The sequence below is a fragment of the Fukomys damarensis genome, unplaced genomic scaffold (assembly GCF_012274545.1).
Source record: "Fukomys damarensis isolate Sample0158 unplaced genomic scaffold, DMR_v1.0_HiC HiC_scaffold_25, whole genome shotgun sequence".
Classification (NCBI taxonomy): Eukaryota; Metazoa; Chordata; class Mammalia; order Rodentia; family Bathyergidae; genus Fukomys; species Fukomys damarensis.
The window spans coordinates 33,853,548-33,876,783 of record NW_022900937.1 but is presented as its reverse complement, the minus strand read 5'-3'; the positions used below and the strand labels follow the sequence as shown (position 1 = coordinate 33,876,783).

The 23,236-nt window shown below is 52.3% G+C and overlaps 3 protein-coding genes across 4 annotated transcripts in view; 1 reads left to right on the top strand and 2 right to left on the bottom strand.

Annotated features, from left to right (window-relative positions):
• Positions 1-3,152, bottom strand: part of Colec11 (collectin subfamily member 11) — an 8,683-nt gene extending 5,531 nt beyond the window's left edge. Inside the window, exons 1-2 of one of the 2 annotated variants that reach the window (XM_010629111.3) lie at positions 3,016-3,152; positions 766-918 (exon numbers count right to left, since the gene is read on the bottom strand). In XM_010629111.3, the coding sequence (XP_010627413.1) occupies positions 766-895 (130 nt within the window). In that variant the 5' untranslated portion in view covers positions 896-918; positions 3,016-3,152. The remainder of the gene's footprint in view (positions 1-765; positions 919-3,015) is intronic. The other variant, XM_010629112.3, reaches the window with a different exon arrangement.
• Positions 3,153-6,115: 2,963 nt separating this feature from the next.
• Positions 6,116-11,008, bottom strand: Rps7 (ribosomal protein S7). The gene is made up of 6 exons (XM_010629109.2): positions 10,930-11,008; positions 10,581-10,736; positions 9,226-9,369; positions 8,476-8,540; positions 6,404-6,554; positions 6,116-6,227 (listed from the first exon to the last, which is right to left on the bottom strand). The coding sequence occupies exons 2-6, from the start codon at positions 10,725-10,727 to the stop codon at positions 6,150-6,152; spliced, it is 585 nt and encodes a 194-aa protein (XP_010627411.1). The 5' UTR covers positions 10,728-10,736; positions 10,930-11,008; the 3' UTR covers positions 6,116-6,149.
• A 5,393-nt stretch (positions 11,009-16,401) lies between these two features.
• On the top strand, positions 16,402-23,221 carry Rnaseh1 (ribonuclease H1). The gene is made up of 8 exons (XM_010629108.3): positions 16,402-16,876; positions 17,860-17,975; positions 18,975-19,133; positions 20,252-20,351; positions 21,381-21,435; positions 21,716-21,800; positions 22,027-22,151; positions 22,629-23,221. The coding sequence occupies exons 1-8, from the start codon at positions 16,749-16,751 to the stop codon at positions 22,824-22,826; spliced, it is 966 nt and encodes a 321-aa protein (XP_010627410.1). The 5' UTR covers positions 16,402-16,748; the 3' UTR covers positions 22,827-23,221.
• The last annotated feature ends 15 nt before the right edge of the window (positions 23,222-23,236 follow it).

Sequence of the window (23,236 nt, the reverse complement as noted above, 5' to 3'; positions counted from 1 at the left end):
ACGTGTAAAAAAAAAAAAAAAAAAAAAAAAAAATGCAGAATATGTGGTTGGTGTGGTGGTGTGCACCTGCAATCCCAGCACTTAGGAGGCTGAGGCAGGAGGATCCCTGCAAGTTCAAGGTCGGCCTGGGCTACATAATGAGATTCTGTTTCAAAAACACCAAAATAATAATAATAAATAAAAATAAATAATGAAGGCATATGCCTGTAATCCCAGTACTCTGAGAGGCAGAGGCAGAGGCAGAATTTCAAGTTCAAGCCCAGCCTGGACAATTTAGCAGATTTAGTGAGACCTTGACTCAAAATTAAAAGTAAATTTTTAAAAAATGGCTGGGGCTCAGTTCCTAGGACTCCATCCCCAGGGCTACAAGAAATAAAAATAAAAGAATAAAGAGCTCTCCTGCCAGTGTAGGAACACATGGGGGAGCCTTAGGTAAAGTGCCGAATTCCTGAACCTCCTGACCTGTAAAATGGACCAGACAAGGTTACCATGCTGAGGTCATGGGTGCAGTGCCAGGCCAATGCCAGTGGACTCACTGCAGCCACTTTGGAGAGGCGGAGTGGCTGGTACCTGGCCGGCTTTGGAGTCACACAGGTCCACAGCCAAATTCCACAGGTCAGGATCCGTGCAGCCCGATCGGTGGTGTACAGATGGAGAAACTGAGGCCCAACCTATGGGCAGATTTGCCCCAGGTGCCCAGGTCGTGCACATCTGTGTTCCATGGCCAGGCTGAAGAGGCCCAGCCTGACCCCCGAGCCCACTCACCTTTGAGGCCGGGCACCAGGATCTGCACGGAGCAGGCGTCCTCTGCGGCCGCCTGGGGACACGCGGGCAGCGGCAGCAACAGGAGGGCCAGGCAGAGCAGTGCGCCCTCGAGGGCCAGGTTGCTCCTCATCGCGGGTGTGGGCACATGAACTCCTGCGGGAGGATTAGACCAGCAGCTACCCTGCTGCCCAAGTCCCTTACACCTCCCACATCTCTGAAACTCACTGGCCCGGATGGTTCACTGGGCACCTGGGACCCCCTCCTGCTCCAGGACAGAGAACAAGTAGCTGGCATTGGCATGGAAAGCCACAGAGGGACCTCCCAGATAGTGGGGGAGAGAAAATGTTGGGAAAGGCGAAAGAATTAGGGACAGCACAGTACAGTGACCCATGCGCACCCATGTTTATAGCAGCACAACTCATAACAGCTAAATCTTGGAAGGGATCTATGTGCCCATCAACCAATAAATAAAGAAAATGTGGTACTGCGGCTGAGGGTTTAGCTCAGTGGCACCAAGTTCCTGAGTTCAATCCCTGGTATCAAAAGTAAAGAAACAAAATGTGATATTCACACAGAATGGAGTACTACTCTGCCGTAAAGAAGGATAAACTTGAGTCAGGTGTAGGAAAATAGACACACCTTGAGACCATATTGTTTTGTTTCAGCTCTTTGAGACAGGATCTTGCTGTAAAGTTTAGGCTGCCCTTGAACTCGCTATGTAGCCCAGGCTGGTCTTGAACTCATGGGGATTCTCCTGCCTCAGCCTCCCAAGGGCTGGGATTATAGGTGTGTCCTACCATACCCACCCTCCAGTACCATATTATTAAGTGAAATAAATCAGACACACAAGTTTAAATATCACATGGTTTCTCTCTTATGAGACATCCAAAGCATGAATAAAAAGCAAAATAAAAGACAAAAGGAAGTAGAGAGATGGATCTTTTGCAAAAGAAAAGGGGATCAAGACTAGGAGCGGGCAGGAAAGAGGAGAAGGGAAGGGACTTAAAAAGAATTAGGATGTGTTCTGCACATGCACCAGAGCCCACAATGAATATAATCATGTACTGCAAACATGCACTAATAAAATTAAAATTAAACAAAAAAAAAGTAAAGAAAGAAACGACTGTCAAGCATGGTGGTGCACACCTGTAATCCCAGCACTCGGGAGGCTGAGGAGGGTCGCCATGAGTTGGAGGCCAGCCTGGGCTACATAGTGAGTTCAGGGCCAGCCTGAGTGAAAGGATCGAAGGGATGGGCAGGCCCTGCCGCCTCGGGAGCCCCGGCCCCACCCTGGCTGCCGGCCACCGCCTTGGGGGAGGAATTTGGTCTTGTAAACGGAGGCAGGCAGCTCGGCAGGGTCTCCCTAAGAACAACATCCTTATCTCCCAGCACGGATGGGAGAGGCTGGGCTTGGGGAGAGGGGATTAGGCGTGGAATTCCGGGAAGACATATGCTGTAAGAATTGGAGCAGGGCAGGGTTTAGGTGCCCCGAGCCCGGTGCTGCAATCCTGTTCAGTCCCTGGGGCAGGGCCAGTTTCGTAGACCACAGATAGATACAGATATCTACGGAGCTAAAGCCATACCCTGCAGCATTAGGGGGCACTGGGGTCCTGGCCAACCCGCCACCTATCCCCAGGGCCCCTCTGCCTCGCTCTGTTTTTCTTTTTGTACTTTGCATTTTGAGACGTCTCACTAAGTCGATAATTTGTGTGGGATGGGCTCGAACTTGCTACCCTCCTGCCTCAGCCTCCTAGAGGTCTGGGATGACAGGATTATACTCACTGATTTCTACCCACAACACACACTGGCTTCTTTACCAGAGCCCAGCAAGAAAATGCTTCTCCCCCTCTTCTCTTTCTGCCTCAGCCTGTTGTCCCTGGCACAGAGATTTCTCAGAATCAGGTCTGCAGCAGAGCTCCCCGTCCCGCCAAAACCCTTTTCTTCGCACAGCGCACGAGGGGCTTACAGTGCACTGTTCACTTTTGGGGCTACCCCATCGCCAGGTGGTGGGCAGGGGTCCAAGCAGGAGCTGCCACCACCCTGCTCACCCCACAGCTGTGCTGGCCCCGGATCATAGGCCCCCACTCCTGTGACTCTGTCCATCATAATCCGTAGCCTGCCCAGGACTCCACAGCCCCGACTCCAAGACCCCAGGGCGCGATCCCCGCCCATCCCCACCGGGTGGAACCTGACACCCATCTCGGGGTTCAGCCCGCCCCACCCCGCTCAGAGCCCAGCAGTGTCTCCTACCAGGTGCACCCGATTAGGCGCGGGGACGTCCAGATCGGCGTCCTGACCGTGGTCGGCCCCGAGGGACACTGCTCCGCGGGGCGCATGGCTGCTGCTATTTAGAGGCAGCAGCCCGGTCCGGCACTGGGGAGCCCTGCCCGCCGCCAGAGCCTGCTTATCTGCAGCCGCTTCCGGTCAGAGACCTCGGCCAGCCCCAGGAGGCCGGGGAGTGTGGGAACGCGGCCCGGCCCAGCTCTCCCTCCTGGCTCTTTCACCTTTCCTGTTTTCTGCTTTTCTTTTGCTGTGGCACCAGGGATTGCACCCTGGGTCTTCACACGAGCTACATCCCCAGCCCTTTTTATTTGAGATGAGGTCTTGCTAAATTGCCCTGGCAGGACTTGAACTTGTGACCCACCTGCCCAGTTCAGGGATTATAGGCCCAAACTACCACGCATGGCTTTCTCTCCTTCTTTTCCCAGCACTGGAGATGGAACTCTGGGCGTCATGCATGTCAGCCAAGCACTCTACTCTTGAGCCACGTCACCAGTCCTTTTTGCCATTTTAAATAAGCATGTGCACAGTGGAAATTTTTTGTTTTTGGTACCGGGGATCGAATTTAGGACCTTGTGCTTGTGAGGCAGGCGGCACAACACAGCTAAATCCCTGGCTCCTAGTGGAAATTCTTAAGCATAAAGAAGTAATGACCACCCAGCAGCAGGTCAGCCAGCAGAAAATGAAGCTGGCAGGTTTCTTTTCCTTCTGTCTCATGAATTTTTCTGGAGAAGGTGGAAGTGCCTGACTATCACTTATGGAGACCTGGCTCACAATGAGACCCAAATTAGCCCAGCACCGTGTGAAGGACACCTGGGGGGGTGAAACCACAAGTGCCCTTTTACACACTTTGGGGGCAGGGACCTGCTTTAAGATGCATATAAGCCAGGTGTGGTGCTGCACTCCTGTCTTGGGAGGCTGAAGCAGGAGGGTGGAAAGCACAGCCTGGGCAACTTAGCAAGGCACCGTCTCAAAAATACAAAGTAACAGAAGGGCTGAGGTGTAGCTCAGTGTTAAGGTTCTGGGTTCAATCCCTAGCACTGCCAAAAAAAAGTTCAGCAATTGCAACAGTGGGTATTTTCCCAGAGAAATGTAAGTTTACACATTGACCTGTCCTCAGGTGCTTAAAGCAACAATTGTAGCAGCCCAAAGCAGGAAGCACCTCTGAAGTCCTCCCACAGGTGAGTGGTTAGACTATGAAAAGTACAAGCAACTCAGCCCTCCACACAGGGATTCTGTGCAGTGGAGACCAACCCCCCAAGGCTACTCCCTGCTGCCTCGCTTGTGCCTAGATGGCTTGGGGAGGGAGTCAGCTGGATCAGTGTGCACTGATGGGCTTAGAACTGGGGATTCCGGTTGGGAGGCGGAGCCTGGTGGGGAGGTGGTAGCCATGGGCATGGCCTGGAAGTGGGGAGATGTAGCCCTCCCCTGGGGTGCTGTTCTGCTTCCTGTCTGCCCATGGCCAGTGGTTTTTCCTCCTGCATGCAAGTCTTCATCAGCTGGGATCAGCGGGTCTTTCTGCTGTGCTTACAGAAATACACGTGGGAACAGGGCACACTCAGCCTTTCCAGCTGCATCTTCACCCCTCAGCGCCCTGGTGGCCAGCCCGTGTCCTCCAGCCCTTCACAAGGCTGCTGATCAAGAGCTGGGCCAGGTTCTGCCTGCAGGTGTAAGCTGGGCTCACCCACAATCACACCAGACCCACCCCTCTGCACACAGCACCCCAAGGCCCCATTCCAGCGCCCAGGAATCCCAGGCCTTGCCCAAGTGAGTTAAGGAGAGGCTGTGCTGCAGGCACAGCACGGCCAAGGTCTGGTTCAGCTTCAGCACCTGTCCAATGGTACAGAGAACGTGCTGTGTGTACACAGTGGAGTCCTACTTGGCCATAGGGAAGGCATGTGCAGAAAAGTGGAGGGACCTGGAGAACATCAGGCGGGATAAATAGGCCAGGCTCAGAACAATGCCCTGTGTACTCCCTCACACACAGAATCCAACAGGACGAGTACAAAGGAGGCTTACTAGATGGAAGGTGGATAAATGATCAAAATATATGCAGTGAGGGCCAGGGATTTAGCTCAGTGGTTCTGGCGCCTGTCTCACAAGCACAAGGGCCTGAGTTTGATCCCCAGTATCAAACACAAAAACCAAAAAAATATACGCAATGAAAATCCTCAAAATGTGGAACTCGGGAAGAGGACGAGGTGAAAGAATTAGAAGTGTTTCTACACAGCCAAAGGCTTTTTAAAACCGAGAGAAACATTCCACGCTGCAACAGAAGTGGGACCTGGCGCGTCTCAGCCTGTAGGCCTGAACCACTTTCCGGTGGAAAGGACGTTGGGCATCTCACACCGGCACATCTCCGTCCCGCTGCAGCCCAGAGCAGCACCCGCTACTGGCCCACAGCGGCTGGGAACAGACCTGCCTGCCAAGCGCTGACCCCACAGACCCCTCTCAGGGCTGGGAGGATCTAGCCCACTTCCGGGGAGTATTTACATTTCCTGGAGATAAGCGGGAAGTTTAGACAGCAGAGCCAAACGAGGACCGCCTGCCTGTGGGCGGCAGACCGGACGTGCTGCCTGCGTCCACCAGGTCAGCGACCCCACGGCCACTCGGGACAGAGCAGCTGTCCATTTTGAAGAAACGTTTAAGAATTGGGTTCAAAGCCAGCTGAAACTCGATTTCTTCCTAACAGCCTCAAAGGGAGGCTACCCAGCCTACCCCCAGTGCAGAAACCCAGCACAACACCCAGGCCAGCCCAAGCATGGCACCCCTCCTGAACCAGCCCCTGGCTAAGAAATGTTTTCAAGTTACCGTAGCAAAGTATTAAACCAATTTTTCAAAATCAAGTCAATCACATCGCCTTCGCTACAAAGTCAGTATTTCGGTGAAAAGATATAGGTCCTGTAAATATTTTCACCCATCTGAGTTCCCTCAGCTGGCTGTGGTGGTGCTCGCTGTAACCCCCACTCTGGAGACAGGAGGACTGCAAGTTGTACCCAGCCTGGGCAGCTCAGTGAGGTCCAGCCTCAAAAGAGTGAAAGGCAGGGATCCCAAGAAACATAGTCCAGAATACTAGAACCACACTTTTATTTTAACATTTCCGTTTACAATTGAAACTCTGGGAATTCAAAATTTACATCCTTGCCCGTGAGCTTCTTATAGACACCAGAGAACGTTTCTACCTGGAAAGGAAAGAGCAAAGTCAACCACAGAACTCTCTGACACATGTGTCTTGCAGATGTCAGCACCGGGGACACTGGCGCCTGGAGCCCAACTCCTCCCTGCTCAGAGTGGGGCGTAGCCTTCTGGTCCCAGAGGGGATCAGAAACCCCAAGGGGTGGGGTGGGCAGCCACTCACCTTGTGCTCAACATTGTTCTGCTGGGCCTTGTCCAGGTGCACCTTGATGAGCCGGCTGCCGTCCAGCTTCACGCGGATCCTTTTGCCCACGATCTCACTGGGGAAGACCAGGTCCTCGAGGATGGCGTCGTGCACGGCGGTCAACGTGCGGCTGAAAGGAGAGTGGTAAGTGAGGGAACCCAGGGCCAACCCAGCCCGGCACACACTGTAACCCCAGAACTCAGGAGGCTGAGGCAGGAGGTTCACCAGGAGTTGAGGTCCAGCCCAGGCTACATAGAGAGCTCAAGGCCGGCCCAGACTGCATAGTGAGACCCTGCCTCAACTACCCACATCTGAAAAAAGCCCCACAAGAACACAGTTTACCTGCTAAACACTTTTTTTTGGTACGGGGAATCAAATTCAGGACCTTGCGCTTGCCAGACAGGCATGGTGACCCTGAACTACATCCTCAGCCCTACCTACTAAATACTCTTAAGGGGTATTTGGCTCTCTTTGGCCTCCAAAATGCCACTGTAACTCCTTGTCCAAAGAGACACTCACTATGCCACACCCCAAACACTGCCCCACCAGTCCTAGCCCACAGTCCACCACACAGAGACCCAGAGTGAGGCTCGAGCCCAGACGGTGAGCTGGGCAGCAGGACAGAACCTGGGGTCTGAGGTGACCCAGCATCCAGGGTGGGGTTGCCTGGGACCCACACCAATCATCAGGAGAGGACTGGAACCCGCAGGACACCAGCCCAGGAAAGCCCCGATCCAGGCCCTCCATGCCTGTCACCTTTGTGTCTAGCACCCTAAACCAGAGCCTGGCTAGAATCCTGATTTCCGGGGACCCTGCTATACACACACACACCTTGAAGCAGCAGGGCTAAGTGGTTTCGGCACTTTCTGACAGGCTGGTACCCTGGTTCTCTAAGCCTCCTGAGACACAGGAGGTGGCACTGTGTCCTGGCCATTCACTTCCTGTCCGGCAGCACAAGGAACCCATGCGTGGCTCATGCTGAGCCGCACACCCCGCTCCAGGGTCTGTTCCGGAAAGCAAAGCTGGGTGGAAGCGCACTTCTCCAAATCCCACAGGACACCTCTGGACAGCTCACTGCCGCTCACTGGAACAGCCAGGTGTGTAGGTCTGCCAGGGACTTCCGAGGAGGATGGACAGGTCCATGGCTACTTCCAGGGGAGCCACAGCAAGGTCACCCTGACAATAACCACAGCCCCAGGGGACTAAGGAGCCTTGGGGGAAAAACAAGACCTCTGCTCCTGCAGGAGCCCCAGGGCACTTGGTCAGCACCGAACCCAAGGATGGCCCAAAAGCAGGCCAGGAAGTGTGAGCAGCACCAGCCCAGCCACGTGAGGGAGCACAGGGCCTGCACCCGAGCACCCAGCAGCTGCAGCTGTGGGCAGGCGGACAGACGGAGGGGATCCTGAGCAGCCCCTCGCCTCAGTTCCAGACCAGGTCCTCAGAAACGGGACCACAAAGCTTCTTCCAAGCACCATGGTGAAGAGTCTGCTGCTCCAGCAGCCTCAGAAACAAGGCCCTGGCCAAACAAGTCTTTCTAATTTCCATTTCCTGAACAACAATTCTCAGCACTACTATTGGGCTGGGGATGTAGGTCTGGGGCCCAGCAGCGGCCTGGAAAGGGTGAAGACGAAATAAAAACCAGAAAAGCCCCTTACAGAATAGAGAAACTTTAACTTCTAATTCGTCCTTGGCACTATTAGCAGCTGAAAGAGCCAATTCTCCAAGTCTTGGGTCTGTTTTCACACCCATTAACGAGGGTCACTGGCAGCGGCCACACTCTACTTCGGTAGCACCAGGAGAACCCAAGCTTTTCACCTCCACTCCCCAACAAGAAATAAATAAATGAGAAGTAAAATAAACAAATTAGTAAAATAAACCCCAGCTACCTTATGTCTCATTAACGTCGATCATGAAGCAAGAAGGCAGCTTCCTTCTCATATTTTACCCTTTGACGCAAGACGGGAAGGAATCAGCCAGAGAGCAGCTGTGCCCACCCCACAGCGAGCCCGGGAGGAGCAGTGCACACGCAGAGGACACACTTCCACACTCACCTTCGGGGACGCTTCTGCTTATTTTTCGTGCGGCTTTTTCGAGTGGGCTTAGGCAGAATTCTCCTCTGTAAGGCAAAAGGTGTCATGTAAGAGAAAAAAAAAAATCTTAAGTTGACAGAAGGCTAAGAACTGTCCAAACGCTGTAAGACAGTTAAGTTCGACAAAATGAAACCTAGACCGAACAGCAGGCTGAGAACCCCTTTTACGTTACTTCTGACTTTTCATTATCCATTCAGAATAGATAGCCTAAACTGTTACTGGGAAATCCCCAACATTCAATCTTTCCACATTCAAAAAGCCCAGCTAACCCAAGGTGGACACAGGATATAGCCTGGGCTGGGCTGCAAAGCCAGACCGGAAGCTAACACAGCTTTTCTGACGGCCCTTCCCTACCTGGGGCCCCTCAGCCCCTTCTGATCCCCCGAGCGGAATCCCAGGGCAGCTCAGCCTGTTGGCGGCAGCACTGCTAGGCACCAACCACAGTGGCCCCTGGACACAGTCCTGTGCCACAACACACCTGTGGCACTGTGGACGTGGAAAGTCATTTGACAACTCCAAAACACGCCACCCTGTGGCCAGACAACTGGTGATGCTCAGACAGGATGCGCTGCATCTAACTCAAGATAAACCCACCTTTCCTGGCAGCCTCTACTACGTAACAGTTGTTTTCCTCACACTCAAGACCACCGCAGCCCAGCACAGTAACATTAACCAAGCCCAGAGGCAGAAACATGACCGCAGGACAGCTACCTGTGCAATGAAGACCACATGCTTCCCGCTGAACTTCTTCTCCAGCTCACGCACCAGCCGGACCTGGATTTTCTGGAAAGACTTCAGCTGGGGAACTGGGACAAAAATGATGATAGCTTTCCGACCTCCGCCGACTTCAATTTCCTGAAGGAAAAAGGAAAAAAATACCCACTTTTGAAAACTCACACTTCTCTTTCTTCCCACTAAAACAGAATCCCACACTGCCGTTCATTCAGTGAACATTGGTTCAAAGCAGGACATTTCAATCATGATGATGAGCTCTTCGCTCTGATAAAGTCTGCATGCGGCTCAGGGGCTGAAGCCAAATCCTCACTGCGAGGCACTGAAGTGGGAACTAAACCGTGACACTCAGAGGTGGAGCCTTAAGTTAGGAGACCACTGCCACCCCCTCCAGGTGGCTTTGAAGGAGGGGAACAAACAGACACAAGTGCCTCAGGACTTGGGCAGCTGGAGGCCATCACAGGATGTGCCCTGTACCCCATGACCTCGAGAACAAAACAAACCTCTACTTACAGTTCACCTGTCTGTGGAGTGACAAGCAAAACGGAAGTGTCAAGCACTACAGCTGTACTGTCTTTCTCACGTCCCACAAACATGACAGAAAACTTTCAAACTGGGTGTGGTGGCCCACGTCTGTAGTCCCAGCACTAGGAAGCTGAGGCAGGACAGCTCTGACTTCAAGGCCAGTCTGGGCTGTACAGCAAGACCCTGGCTCAATACACGTCCTGTCTATGGAAATGGACACCAACGCATGCAAGTTGTCCTCTGTGTAGGACCAAGCTGCCTAAACGCTCAACTTTTAACCGAAGACCATGTAAAAAGTAAACTTCAAACTGGTGTGGTGGCGCGTGTCTGTAATCCCAGCTCCTTAGGCAGCAAGGTTAAATTTCACAGCCAGCGCACTCTCAGAGGGGCCTGGGTGTAGTGATGCACGCCCATAATCCCAGCACTTGAGGCTGAGGCAAGATGATTGCCAAGACTTCTAGGCCAGCCTGAGCTACACATGATCCTGTCTCAAAAGCAGGTATGCTGTTCTTTGTTCGGGGAGCGGGGCTGAGCTGGTTTTAGACAAGGTCTCCTAGGTTGGCCTGGAACCTGCGGTGACCCTCCTGTCTCAGCCTCCCAAGGGCTAGGATTACACGAGTGCCACCGTGCAGGACTAAGTAGACACAATAAATCCAGGCCACTGCTACAGAAAGCTAACGCTGCAGTCACATTGGAGGTGAAGAGAAGATCTGGATCTGCTCCTAAAGCGCACTAACTTTATCTCGGGTCCGTCTCCACGGTAGCCTATGAAGGAGTTCGGCGCAGACCCCGGCCCGCCCCGCGCTCACCTTGGCCGCCGTGATGTTGAGCTCGCGCAGCTGGGCCTTGAGGTCCGAGTTCATCTCTAGCTCCAGCAACGCCTGCGAGATGCCCGACTCGAACTCGTCCGGCTTCTCGCCATTGGGCTTCACGATCTTGGCACTTGAACTGAACATGGCGAGACCCTGAAGAAGGAACGCCGGATCAGCCGCCAGCCCGCTTTCCCGACAGGTCCGCGGGGGCCATCGGCGAGCGCTGACCCGGTAATCCAAAGCATCCCCACCAGGACGCAGGGCCCGCCGCCCAGGACGACCCCACTGGGTCTCGGACCCTCAAAACCATCACAAAAGCACAAGACTGGGCAGGCCGCGAACTTACCTCACGGAGCGCCGGTTTAGGAAGAGACCCGGCTCTCGCGAGAGTTCGTCACATCCCGTGGGGGGGGCGAAAACAGGAAGAGCCATTGAGAAGGCCTCTGGCGCCTAGAGTGTCTCCGGAAGTGCCGCCGGAGGACAGGTGTGTGCGTTTTGCTAACCTATAGGCGAATTTACCTGGAGTGCCGTTTTACCTACCGTGTTCTCTCAAGGCTGTGGCTCTCAATCTCAGTTCCAGGAAACAGCTGGATGAACAGGCCTGGGCTTTGGCGAAGAAGCAATACTAAAGTAACTTTGGCCACTGGATAAAACAGGACGTTTTTACGGGGAAGTTTTTTGAGAAAGTGTTTCAGTATATAGTTCAGGCCGACCCTGAGGTCACTATGTAGCCCAGGCTGGCCTCTAGACTGAAGCAATCCTCCTGCCTCAGCCTCCCAAGTGCTGGGATTATACATATATCACCATGCTTGGGGAAAAAAACAGGATGTTTTTTAAAAAACTAACGTAAGAGAAAAATATTTGTAAAAAGAAAAAATTGGGCCAGGGATTTAGCTTAGTGGCACCGCGCCTGCCTCTCAAGCACAAGGTCCCGAGTTCGATTCCCGCTACCAAAATAATGGAGAGAAAAACATTTTTAAATTTTTGAAAAGCTATCTTGTCAGGCCTAGTGGTGCACGTCTATAATTCTAACTACTCAGGAGGCTGAGGCAGGAGAATGGCAAGTAGGAGCCCAACCTGGGCCACTTGGTGAGAACCTGTGTCAAAATAATAAAATGAGGGATATCACTCAGCAGTACAGCTTTTGCCCAGTAAGTGTGAGGCCCTGGGTTCAAGCCCTAGTTCTGAAAAAGCAAACAAATGAAACACACTTAATTTAGTACTGAGCGAACTCCAACTTCCCTGCTGAGGCAATGAAGAGGAAGCATATGGTGGGTTCCAGCTCTTTCTACAATGAATTGGGCGATGTTTGTCAAAAGCTCTTTGGCACCCAAGTACTTGACGAATCAGTGCCGGGAAAGCTCCAGGCCATCAGTGCAACACAAACCCCAGTACTCTTGCTGGCTGGTGGACAGTTGTGGAACATCTGGAGGAACCCCGTCCTCGAGGCTTAGGCTGCCCCGTTGCAATTGGAATTTGTAGATGGCCCTGCCCCAACCTGCAGCCATGACCACCAGAGGGGCAGAGAGCTGTGCCCAAGGGTGTGAAGAAAGCCAGGAGGCCAGAAGTCCCTATATGGAATGAAAAAGAGGCTCTGGGAACAGCCAAGATGTTGGCCAAAAAATTTCATTTGGTCAGGTGTGATGTGAAAGCCAGAAGGAAGAAGCTAGGATTAGATGTTTGAGGGGGGGTACACGCTGCTACTCCCGGCATTCAAGAGGCTGAGGCAGGAAGATCACAACTTTGCAGCCCCTTGAGAAACTTATTCAAGGCCAGCCTAGGACCTTGTCCTAAACAAAAAGTAGGACAGAGGTAGAAGTGCTGAAGATGCTTGCAAGCCTCCCTACTGGGTCAGGGAGAAGGTGAAGGGACATTTGGGGGCATTTTGGAAGATCAGCTCCAGGAGGGCAGAGGAAGCATTCAAATGGGCCTGGGCCACGTTGGCCCAGCCTGAGTGGGGACGGATGGCATATGGACACCACCGCAGTACTTACCTCAATCCCGAGCTCCCAGTTGGAGGTGGAGAGGGGTGTGAGCGTGGATCCACTCCTGTGGATGGACGGGGGCAGGGGACACCGAGGACCCCTGCGCTTTGTGTGGTCTGGGTCCTGCTGGGAGGCTGCAGCCTTCATAATGGGCAGGTGGAGAGGGGGCGGCTAACTAAGAGGCCGCCCTAACCCTAGCCGAGCCCTGTTTTGGTGTTTGACCATCAGGGGTGACCAGTGGGCACAGCTTTATTTCGGAAAGGTGTATCTACCTGTCTAGCCCACGTATCTTAGTGGCAATGCAGTGTTTAGCAGAACATCATAAGGACCCTTTCACCGAGGCCTTCAGGGAGTTAGTTCTGCCCTTCTTCCTCTAGGTCCTTGCCAGGACTCTCCTAGAGGAAGACTTTTTGAAACGTTAGAATCTCCAGCCCCAGGAGTGGGGAGGATTTGCTTCCCATGATCCCTCAGGGCTCGGACCACCCTCAGGTGGTAATGTGGTGTAACCACCCAGAGGTCTTCAGGTCAGTCAACAAATCAGCTGTCAGGAGTGACCTGTCATAGCCTCTGAGGGCTCTGGGCAGGAGATCCACTCACTCAGAGTGGGTTTCTTGCCTCTGCTTGGCAGTAGTCTGTGGTCAGTCTGATTCCTTCTTTTAATTTTCCCAGAGGATTGTGACCTCTACGCAGGATGTAAGGCAACAAACACTTTATGTCCAATGCTCGGGCAAGACCTTGAGTCACCTGGGAGATGAAGGTGGCCATTGTCACTCTGAGGGCCAGTCAAAGCCTGGTGAGCATCTCTTTTAGGGAGGCCTGGCCTCCACCCAGCTGGCCCATCCTCTCCAGGTGGGAGAAGTCTGTGCCCATCTGACAGGCATCCACACATCCTAGCAAGGATTTGTGTGCCTGCTGGGGATGGGGTGAAGGCTCTGCAATACTCCCGGTCCCCCTTCTGGATAGGAGGGGCTGTCAGAAGGCACAGGGCGCAAGGACTACACATCTTTGCCACAGCGGCGGGGATTTCCGGTCTGGCGAAGAGCCGGTGAGCTATGGCCAGGGTGGCCTCCTTCCCACATGGAAGGCGCATGGAGACCTGAGTACCTTCCACTGGGCACTCTTGGGCAGATGAACACTGGCCACCAGCATCCTCTCCCCTTGTGCCTCCCAGGTCCCATGACTGGCTTCTTCACCAGAGTCCCGTGGGGAGATCTGGAGATGGAGCCCCCCGCTGGAGTGTAGGACCAGGAAAGTATCTTTGAACCCTAGATGTTTGGAGGGAGTCCACCAGCCTCGATTATTCATTCTGTCCTGCTCTCTACCTCAAGGCTGCTCCTGTTAGTATACCAAGGAGGGCCTCACCCTAAATGGCAAGTTCATCTGAATCTGCTTTGCAGGCAGGTGGAGGTCTGGGAGTTAGCCTGGTCACAGTCATGTTCAATGGGAGGCCCACTGGGTACCAAGGTGGCAGGGTGCTGCAGGCTTGGGGGTCACCCCTGGGTACTCAGTAAGGGCCACGTGGTACTCAGCCACCCCTGGTCAGCTACAAGTCACATCTGGGTTTTCGAAGCATGTCATCACCGCCAGGGGCTGCCCCAATCAGTCTGGAGGCCTCCTCTACCAGCTGGGTGCTGGTGGGTGTGGCCGAGGTGTCTTGGCCACTCCTGTGCCACCCCAGCCAGCCACTTCTCCAAGCCCCAAGTTCTGGGTAAGGTCCCCCGTGGCCACTCCCTATCACATGTCAAGTGAACAGTTTTGTCAGGCTGGGAATTTCCAGCTCGAGTTAAGGAGCTTTGGAGGTTTTGAAAGCTCCATCTATTTTCAGTGTCCATTCTAGTGGTTCATCATTGGGTCCCTGAATGTGGCCTTGTCTGGGGGTTTTGCTGTGACCCCATAGTGAAGGATCCAGATGTGGCAGAGTCCGACCCTCAGGAACGCCCTGAGTTACTTGTGGGAGAGGGTGCCCCAGCTGACAAATAGCCTCTGTTCTCTGAGGAGACAGAGATTTCTGTCCTGGAAGGAGGACCCAGCCACAGTGAATAACTTGTGTAGGGAGCTTTGGGCCTTAGGCTTGGTGGTTGAGAACTGTTTCTGCAGTCTGGTTAGACACCTCCTTGGTGGGGTGGCCAATAAGGGGTCACCAGTATATTGGAGGGTGCTCTCCTTTTCAGGCACAAATGCCAGGTGTCCTCTGCTAGGCCCGACGCACAGAAGAGGCTGTTTCTGTCTACCCAGGGAACAGTCCAGGTGAAGTGTTCGTGGGCTGGTTGGCAGGGCCCTCCCATTCAGAGCAGAGTAGGAAGTGGGACTTTGATTCAGGGGGGCAGGAAAGCGAGCATCGTTAAGTCCAGCCCTGAGGGCCACTGTGTCCCCAGTGACCTCAGACAGCAGCGGACAGATGGGGACTGCTGCCTCATTTGTAACTCTCAGATCTTGGACCAACTGTTATCTCTGATGGCATCCTTACCAGTAAGATGGGGGTTTGGCAGAAGGCCTATTATGGGCTGGAGTCCAAATTTGACCCTTTGTTCTTCTTGTACCAATCTTTTATTATTATTGTTTCTTTTTCTTTTTTTGTTGTTTCTTTTGAAATGGGATCTCACTTTACAGGATCTCAGGCTGGCCTCAAATTCACAACAATCCTCCTGCCTCAGCCTTCCAAGTGCTGGGATTACAGGCGTGTCCCACCACACCCAGCCTGATCTTTTATTTTGCTATTTATTTTCACTTTGCATTAATGAAATGAGAAACCATATTTTACCATTTATTTTACTTAACATTGTTTTTCAAGGTGAATCCATTTTCCAACAAATGCCTTGAATTTATCCTTCTTTATAGCCTACTAGTGTTCCATTATGCATGGATATCACTTGTCTTTATTCATTTGACTGTTCTGGGGCTGGGATTTCCCTTTTTATTTTATGTATCATCTATCTATGGTACAATGTTATCTGTTTATTTTGCCATACTGGGGAATTGAACAGTGCCAATGTGAGGTCCAAGTTTCCAGGTCACGGTGGGCTCCATGCCCCTTACCCAGAATAGAGTAAATGCAAAAGTTCCTTTCTGAAAAATTCCATTCTATGTGACAGTTTCCATTCTGTGTGGCAGTTTCTCTGTGCTTTGACAATTGCAGTTCCTCTTTTAGGGCATCTCCACCCTGCTTCTGTTCCTCTTTTTAAGATAAGCTTCTTTTTGTAATTCAATTAATATAGGAATTAAGTATAGTTGATATAAAAGCTTCTTTTTGGGTGATCTAATCAATATAGGAATTAGTTATAGCTGATATAGGAATTAATTATAGTGGACATAGTCATATATCTTAGCAAAAGTCGGAAAAGAGGAATTAATTGTCTAATGAAAAGAGGGATTAATTCTCTAAAGGCCTTAGGTAACTTACCAATATGTACCCTCCCAGCACCCCATAATAAATTTGCAAATGTAAGCATTAGATCATGTTCCAATGTGCTCTCCCGATGCCCCTTGATGATAAGGGAAAACTAAAAATAGTAACAGAAAAATCCTATATAAACTTGGTTCAAAGTTGGATCTGGGCTCTCGGTCTGAAGCCGCTGTGACGGTGACACCCGAGAGTCCAGGCTCGAGCTTGCAATAAACTCCTCTTGCATTTGCATCGGACATGACTCCTTGGTGGTCTTTGGGGACTTCGCGACTTGGGCACAACACCTTCACCCTGGACTTCCAGCACTTTCTTATTTATTTATTTTATTTTTTTTGAGATAAGTTCTCACTAAGTCACTAACTTGCCCGGCATGGGCAGGAACTGTGATCCTCTGGCCTCAGCCTCCCCAGGGTGCTGAAATTACAGCAGCACACCATGCCTGGCCACGCCCTGGTCAGCTGCCTGCTTGGAACAGAAAAGGGCTGCCCCGGCGAGCGCGCACCCCAAGGTCGGGGTCCAGGATGGTCCACACTCCCTCTCTCGTCCTTCACCTGTACACCGTCTCCCCCGGAGAAGCTGCAAGCGGAACCCCACCCAGTTGTAATCCATCGGAGGACCAGTCGCGCCGCCTCAGTTACATCCGGGAACCTGCAAACCCCCGCCCCATCCTGGTCGTCATCTCCCCGCGCCGCCACCGGAAAGTGTGGTCGCGGTCGCTCACGGTTCGCTCGGCTCCTTGGGACCTTAAAAATGCACCGCTGTGCTCTCAGCTGAGTGATGCGCTGGCTAACGCCGCTGGCCCGCAGAATTACCCTGGGTGCCGTGCTCTACAGCCACGATTGCTGCCCGATAGGGATGTTCTACGCGGTACGGAGGGGCCGCAGGACCGGGGTCTTCTCGACTTGGTGAGTGTCAGCGCTGCGGGTCTCCCCGCCCGGAGGCCGGGAGCCCGTAGCCCTACTTTCTTGTAGCGTTTGGCGCCCCAGAAACGCCACTGTAGTTTGGGAGCGACTGTCTTTGTTGCAACTGAGGAATTCCCAAAGGAAACACATAGCCAAAGGTGGTGGCGCAGCCTCCTGTTATCCCAGCACTGGGGAGCCCAGGGCAGGACAATCGTCTTGAGTTCGAGGCCAGCCTGGGCTACATAGTGAGATTCAGACAACCCTCAAAAGTAATACAGAACCAGTACGAACTATCGTTACCGCGTTTTCCATGCCGCTAAATTGGAAGTAGAACTCAGATTGTACCTAATCCTGTCCTCCGTGGATGTGTTTGTGAAGAAAGCACAAAGAAATGCCAAACTAGCATTCACAGTTGGCTCCCTGTAACACCCACTCTGTAACACTGCACCCCCGGGGTTATCTTCACGTTCAGATCCCTGAGTTGAGGAAATTCATAGGCAAGCGAATGGCCTAAGTCCAGCTTGAGCCCGGGTGTTGTGAGCCCTGGTGTTGTGACTCGGTGCCCAGAACGTCTCCCTTATGATGCCAGGGTTTATTGCCTGTGCATGTTTCCCTATGCCTCAGGTACGCTACTGAGGAATAGCATCTCAGATGTTGACTCTTTTGCTGTAATAAGGTGACTAATAGGCTCCTTTTTCCAATGATCCCTGAATTTTAGCGTGCTTTTTACTTTGTGTAAAGCCATATGGCACTAATGTACTGTCTGCTGCTATATACCAGAGCAGGAATTGTAGAATCTGACCTATAAAATAAAACTGTAAATTGGATATTGTGAACCTTTGACACAAGGAACTGATAGCACCTCCTTTTTATGCTATTCCCAACCTAAGAAAAGACTACATCAGTTAATCCTTTTGTGCCTAGTGTTGTTTCTGGAGGTAAATTGAAGAGGGAGAGGTCAGAAATGACGTGCCGGCCTTTTCCAGGAATGAGTGCAGAACACAGGTGGACCGGTTTCCTGCTGCCAGATTTAAGAAGTTTGCCACGGAGGATGAGGCCTGGGCCTTTGTCAAAAAGTCTTCGAGCCCAGATGGCTCAGAAGGTACTTGCCTCTCGTGTCATTGTGACATTTTACCCCACTCAGCCTCTCCTATCCAAATGTCGTTCAGTCATTTTTCCATTAAGGAATAAATAAAGATTAAAGAATCATCAGACATATCAGTAACGGGGTTGGAGACACAGACAAGGACCGAGATTTCCTGTCCTATTCAGTGTGTTCAGCAGGTCACAATTTCTTATCTTCCTTTCTTTTTTAAAAAATTTTTTTGAGACAGGGTCTTGCTGTGTAGCCCAGGCTGGCATGTGGCAGCATGCTTGGCCTATTCCTTATGTGTAAAGAAAAAAGAAAGAAACTTGTACTGTCATTGGAGCAAATAGGCTGTGGTTTAAAGGGAAGAGTGTATTTCTTTTCACAGCACACACCCTCTCGGTGTTTCCTTTTTATTTAGGACACCGTGACAGTTGGAATTTCTTCCAATTCCGTGTATTACAGAAAGTATTGAAAACCTAATCTAAGGGATAGGCAAGACTGATGCCCAGGCTGAGATAAGCAAAGCTATTGATACAGGACAGGAGATTTAAAAATTCTGTGTGGGGATGTGACTGGGGCTGTAGGTCAGTTTATAGAATCTCTACATGGAATCCATTTCATTGTAGCATTTGGGGATGGGAGCAGGCTGAACCCCAGACACCACTGAGCTATATGGAACACGGGCTTTTGTTTTTCCTAGGGAAAGAACCCCTTGGATTTTCAGGCTGGCTGTGATCTATAAAGAGATTTTCTATTACCACCGTCAAAACCAGATTTGTTTTGATGCTGTTATATTCTCTGTCTATATCAAGCTTATTTTGGAAAATGTAGAATAATTTCAGGGATGTCAGAATGAGCTGGTGAGTCCTGAGCCATTCCTCTTAGTAGGGCCATACACAGAGGGGTTTAAGTTGATTTAGTGAGAGGAAATAGTACTCCGGAGTTCCGGATTCTTAAGCATTTCATATTCAGTGCATTGTTTCTGACTCATGAGTAAATGTTGTCTTTCAGGGGAGAAAGATACACAAGAAGCACAGGTGAGAGCCAGCAAGCGGCTCTGGCAGCCTCTGGAGGACAGTGAAAATGCAGACACAGAGCCGAGTGCCAAGCTCGTGAGGCAGAACACAGTCCTGGCCCCTCCTGTTAGCGGGGACACGTTTTCTTACATGGGTATGTGTTGCCTGGATAAGGAATGAGCATGTGATAGTCATAGCTAGGCCCACTTGTGCACACTTGGGGGTCAGAGGCAGGCAGATCACAAGTGCCAGGCCAGCCTGGAATACACAGTGAGACTCCATCTCAAAAGAGCAGAAAGGGTAGGGGAGAACGGGGATGTAACTCAGTGCAAAGGCCCTTGGGTTTCGGTCCCTGGTGCCAATGAATGAATGAATGAATGAATGTTTATATAAAACCTTCTTACTCTAAAAGGGAGAAATTTGAGTAGATTTCGGCCCTCATTCTTTGTAGTGAAGAACTGCAAAGTCACTGTAATGACCAAGTGGTGCAGAACTGTTAAACTTTTGAATATTCTTAGGAAAATAATTTTGTGGAATAAAATGAAAATCCATGGCGGTATTTTGCTGTTCCTACACTTCCTGAGCACAGAGGGTGGTAGGGCCCTAAGGTAGGGAGGTATAGCATTGAGCTCCTCAGGGTCCCACTGCCCACTCTGGCCAGTTACCCCTGTACCCCCATCTCGTTGGTCTCAGGATGTTCTGCTGCATTCCGGGATGTGAGAGTCACGAGCTTTTCCTCCACCTTTAGCTTCAGGATGGGTGGTATTTGGTGGTGACTTGTATAAGTCTCCTTTTTGTCTTTTCCACGTAGGAACAGAGAATAGAAACATTTCTCATAGAAATCAGTATATTTGTGTGTTCACAGTTTCCCCGAGAAGAAGCCATTTTGTGTTTAATTCCAGAGGAACCGGTGGAAATGTGTGGTGCAGCTGTCTTTACAGATCAGGCCTACAGTTATGTCAGACAAACTGGGACCCGTGACTTGGTGACTGGCTATCAGGCATTGAGGCCGCCAGTGGTGGGCCAAGCCATTTGTGGCTAGCCAGCTGCACGGCGGGGACAGCACCACCTTCCCGACCCCACCTGTGTGGGTTGCAAGTCTGGGTCTCACTGCAGGTTCCAAGGCAGAGCGGCTAGGCTCATGGGGAGCACAGGACGGCTGAGCAGTGGACCTCACCGTCTGAGCCGGAAGCCACTGCCTCACACATGTTAGTTAGAGGTGCACTTCAGTTTCAGCGGGTCGGTCCAGCAGCACCCTTGTTTCCTCCACAGGAGACTCCGTTGTTGTCTACACTGATGGCTGCTGCTCCAGTAACGGGAGGAAGAGGGCACGAGCCGGCATCGGCGTCTACTGGGGGCCCGGCCACCCTCTGTAAGTGGGAGGGGAGAGCCGGGGCTTTGAGCATCAGATTCTAGCAAGTCAGATTCCAAAGCGTGTGAAAGCCAAGATGGGTCGTCCTGGTGGGTGGCCATGGTGGAAAGTTGGCGGGTGGCGCGCTGCCTGGGCAGTGGGGAGCAGCCTCATCACCTGCTGTGGTGCTCTCCTGTCTGCTCTTTGGAGTCCCTGACCACCTGAGAGCTTCCCACAGAGCGGCCTGTGGTGCAGGGGGTGGGGCTGCGGGGTCCCAGGCAGGTGGCCCGGCTCCGAGCCATCGTGTCACTGGAGTCTTCAAGGACTCGTGGCCCAGAGTGACACTGTGCGAGAGACAGTCGAGGTGAGGGGAGGCGCAGTCCTTCAGCCAGACCAGGCCCTGGGGAGAAGCCTAACAAGTACCCGGGGCCGTGGGACTCTGTGCACGCACGGGAAGTGTCCCGGGAGGCCCAGCCCCACTCTCACCTTTGGTTTCCGTTATGTCTGGGCCCACAGGAGCCGTGTCGCAGGTGTGGGTAGTGTAAACGGTCGGTAGCAGTGCTGCTGTCTACAGCTTTCGTGCTTTACAGTTCACAGGTCTTTCTTGTTAACATCTCCTGTGAGCTGCATACCTGGTGGGAGGGCACCAGTGGCTCCAGTGCCCAGGATTTGTGCCCACCTGAGATCCAGGCCAGTGCCTTAGTGCAGCCTTTGACTTGTGGCCTCCGTGGTATGATGCCACCCCAGGGTGTCTTCCTCCAGAGCCTTGCCATTGTCACTTTGACTTTCTTCTTTCTTCGAGACAGGCTCTCACTGTGTAGTGCAGGCAGGCTTCAACCTCACAGTGATCCTCCTGCCTCTGCCTCCAGAGTACTGGGAGGACGGGCGTGCACCACCACGCCCAGCTGTCACTTTGTTAACTTTGAAAGGCTGTGTTTGTGCTGTGAAGCTTTGTATTTCAGAAAATAACACACTACTTTGTTGTTCCCATTGATGGGAATTGCTTCAAGACTTAACTTTATGATTTCCTTTTATTCTGTTTTGAAACAGGAATGTGGGCATCAGACTCCCCGGGCGACAGACCAACCAGAGAGCGGAAATCCATGTAAGTAGTCTCAGAAGTGTGTATTTGCTCTTCCTCAGGTTGACCACAAGCACTCAGCCTTTTTTTCCTTATCCACGCATAGGGCATGTGAAGTCCCAAACAAAATTTGGGTTTTAAAAAATCTGAAAGATGGGAATTTTCTTGAAAAAATCTAAAACCTTATCTCAAGTAGGTGCTAACAGGAGCAGAGTGCTTAGCGTTGTAGAGAACCCCAGCCTGAGCGAGCGTGCAGGAAGGGCACAGTGGATCCCCACCCACCTCACTGGCCTTCCGTCTCCAGGCAGCCTGCAAGGCCATAGAGCAGGCCAAGACCCAGAACATCAGCAAGCTGGTGCTGTGCACGGACAGCATGTTTACCATCAATGGTGAGTGCGTCCTCGGGTACTGGAAGGGATGGGAGGCTCATTCACGGGCAATGCAGGACAGGGGCTGGTCAGAGGGTCAGGGGCCCAAGTGACGGGGCCACAGCACGCTGGGAGGTGCAGCGGGACAGGGACCCTCAGGCAGAGGCAGTGACATCGCGGCTGGGGTGTAGGGCGCGGGAGGGGGTGCAGCCCCAACACGACCAGTGGACGAGCCATGTGTGCCTAGGGATCACCAGCTGGGTCCCGGGCTGGAAGAAGAATGGGTGGAGGACAAGTGCGGGGAAGGAGGTGATCAACAAGGAGGACTTCGTGCGGCTGGAGGGGCTCACACAGGGCATGGACATCCAGTGGGTGAGTGCGGGCTGTGCACTGAACAGGTTTGATTCCCTTAGCTGTGACCAACGCCAGGCTTTTCTCTCGTTTTTTTGTTCACTTGTTTTGTGGAAGTGGAGCCTGAACCCAGGGACTCCATCACTGAGCGACAGCCCCAGCCCTCTTTTCTCTTTGTCCTTCCTTTTTGATTTTTGTGACCAGGTCTCCCTGTGTGGTCCAGGTGGCCTTAAAACTCATTGCATAGCCCAGGCTGGCCTCGAACTGGTGGTGCTCTTGCCTCGGCCTTCCGAGTGCACATCCACACATCCATTCTCTGCCTGTGATCTGGCCAGTCTCTCTGCGCAGCAGGAGAGCAGCCATCTGGGTGTCTGTGATGTTGCCACCAGATGATCTCAGTGCCAACTGTGCCCAGTGTGTGCTTGACCCACGCTGGGGACAGTGAGTGTGGCTGTGCGCTGCCCGACGGGCAAATGACCACGAACGTTTGTCTGATAGATGCACATCCCCGGCCACTCGGGATTCACGGGCAATGAGGAGGCGGACAGGCTGGCAAGGGAAGGCGCCCGGCAGTCTGAAGACAGCGGAGTCACCCAGGACCCAGGACTTGGGAACCAGGGCTGTGGGGACCTGTTGTCCCCGGTGTGCACCGTGAGCCCTACTGGGCCTCTGCGGCCAGATGCAGCTTCCCTCTGAGACCGAGCGCTCCTTGGCGCCTAGGCGCAGCTGGACCCTGCTTACAAAAGCAGCAGAGTTGAGAGAGGTGCGCAGGTTCTGGGAGGTGTTGGTGCTGTGCTTATTGGGCTTGATACTGTTCCCTCTTGTTTTATTGCAGCCTGGCCCAAAGTGCTTGAGCTTTGATTTAAATAAGAAATCAGTAAAAATAAAATATTGGAGACAGGATGTTGCTCAGTGGTGCCACTGTGCCTGCCTCACAAGCGCAAGGTCCTGACTTCAGTCCTTAGTACCCCCCAAAAATAAAACATTGGAACCGGGCACTGTGGCACTTGTGTGATCCCTGCATTCTGGGAGGCTGAGGCAGGAGGAGCACAAGTTTGTGCTCAGCTGGGGCAACTTCACAAACCTTGTCTGAAAAAAAAAAAAAA